General features: G+C 39.1%; 1 protein-coding gene across 1 annotated transcript; it reads left to right on the forward strand.

Moving 5' to 3' along the window:
* The first annotated feature begins 229 nt into the window (after positions 1–229).
* LOC149713683 (uncharacterized protein F54H12.2-like) lies at positions 230–1,958 on the forward strand. The gene is made up of 2 exons (XM_089844252.1): positions 230–494; positions 676–1,958. Exons 1-2 carry the CDS (start codon positions 230–232, stop codon positions 1,956–1,958), a joined length of 1,548 nt encoding a protein of 515 aa, XP_089700378.1.
* Positions 1,959–2,402: the final 444 nt, after the last annotated feature.

Raw genomic sequence — 2,402 nt, forward strand, 5'->3', positions numbered from 1 at the left:
ATGAGTGAAATTGGTCACCCGGTAAGGTTCGAACGAGGTAAAGTTCACGTCACTTTACACTTCAGACCTCGAAGAACTTGGCATTCGTTATAAGAACTAGTTCTAAAATCAACACCCACCCCATTTATGACGTGATTGTTAGAGTGAAAGGATGTCCCCATATAATACGGGCCACGTTTCTGTTAGCGATTATGATAACTATTACCTAAATCAAATTGGACATGGATCCATGCCAGTATATAGAGGTTTGGCCGTGCAACGTGGTTATGGCTTGGGAAGTATAATCTCCTCAGCGTTCAGATCAGCCATGCCATTACTTAAAAGGGGTGCCACGTTCCTAGGTCGAAAGTTTTTAAACACTGGCGCGAAAATTGCGACGGATTATACAAGCGGTGTACCCATTAAACAATCACTGAGAACTAGAGGTAAAGAAGCGGGTAAGGAAACATTAAGAAGAGCGGCTGAGGAAGTGACCAAACTAACTGGAAACGGACGTAAAATGAAACGCAAAGTGTCACCCATTATCAGTTCTGTTCGAACTAAGAAGAAGAGAAGGTCGTCGCCTTTGCATCCGGATATATTTTCATAATGTCTCTAGCGCACCCAAACTCAATAAACAGTGTCAGCTCGGAGCTAAATTGTTTTGACTACCGTACACCCAAACCGGGATAATAGGAAGCCAATGGGTCGAGTATAACCCATCCTCCAACGTCAATGAAAATCAGGCTATTATATTTCCCATCACCGGAAACTCCGACTCATACTTGGATTTGAAAAACACGCTCATGCATGTACAAGTAAAAGTGGTTAAAGCTGATGGTTCTTTACCCATCGCCGAAGTCCGCGACCCAACTACTAATACTATAACCACAGCTGCGGATAATGTTGGACCTGAAAACTTATTTCTCTCCAGTCTATTTAGCGAACTACACGTATCATTGAATGATAGGTCGGTCACATCATGTCCACAACAATACTCATTCAAAAGCATGATTCAAACGCAATTAACATTTGGTGACCCTGCGAAAAAGAGTTTTTTGAAGGCGGCACTCTTTTACAAAGATAAAGCGGGACATTTTGACGACTTTTTTGAAAATGATGGGTTTGAGAAACGAAGTAAATTCGCTCAAAACGGGGTTATAGATTTGATCGGTGTTGTACACGCTGATATCTGTCAACAAAATCGATTCATCCCTAATCTGGTAGACTTGAATTTTAAGTTTATCAAAAACCCCAACGAATTCTGTTTGCATACGGATGGAAACAAAGCTAAAGTCATATTTAATCACGCTTCGCTGTTCGTGAGAAGAGTTAAATTAACCCCTGAGATTATGATATCACACGCTAAAACCTTGGAATTGGCTACAATGAAATACCCCATAACGCGTACGGAATGCAATACATTTTCCATATCTCAAGGAAACAAGATAGCTGTCAAGGACAATTTATTCAACGGACAGCTTCCGAATAAGGTTGTAATTGGATTTGTAAACCAAAACGCGATTTTGGGCGATTACAAATTGTCACCATATAATTTCAAAAATTATGCGTTAAGTCAAATCGCATTATACGTCGATGGGGTTAGTGTCCCGCAAAAACCCTTGACCCCCAACTTTAAGGATAACCTATGTATGAGGTCATACGCCAATCTATTTCTACAAACTAGGCAATGGAATATCGATGAGGGGAATTTCATTGACCGAGACGAATTCCCCAACGGAAACGCTCTTTTCGTATTCGACTTAACACCTGACCTAAACGGTAGTTCGACTGAAAGTTTCAACTTTATAAAGAACGGTAGTCTTCGACTGGAATTAATATTCGCTGAAGCGCTGCCGTCAACAATTAGCGTGATTTACTATTCGGAGTTTCAATCGCTGATGGAAATTGATAATAACCGTGCTGTTTTATTTGATCAAAGCGTATTATGGACTCTCAACAACTTGAAAAAATATTAAGACGTGACCCACACACTAAGAATTTGTTCAGAGGTGTATTTCCAGCGGATAAACCACTAAAGACTGTTAAAACCTTTCCATCTCTATTCATTGTCAATACAGACACATCCAAAGGGAAAGGAGAACACTGGACGGCCATATATATTTCAAGAAGAAAAAACACTGAATTTTTTGAAAGTTATGGAAATCCACCAGATTTATTTAAATTCAACGATTTCATTGAACGTTACAGCCTAACGGTAACTTTCAATTCGTGCCAATTACAAGGAGAGTCTAGTTTAACCTGTGGTGGATATGTCGTCTATTTTTCGCTTTATCGGTGTAGGGGGATAAAAATGTTTGAAATAATAAAGAGATTTACTAAAAATAAAAATGTTAATGATCGCATGGTTGCAGAATATATGTACAAGAATTACTCAATAAATCTTAATTTTTAATTTTCCT

This window comes from Phalangium opilio, unplaced genomic scaffold (genome assembly GCF_054372755.1).
Source record: "Phalangium opilio isolate 3A_F unplaced genomic scaffold, DU_Popi_V2 ptg000009l_1, whole genome shotgun sequence".
Taxonomy (NCBI): Eukaryota; Metazoa; Arthropoda; class Arachnida; order Opiliones; family Phalangiidae; genus Phalangium; species Phalangium opilio.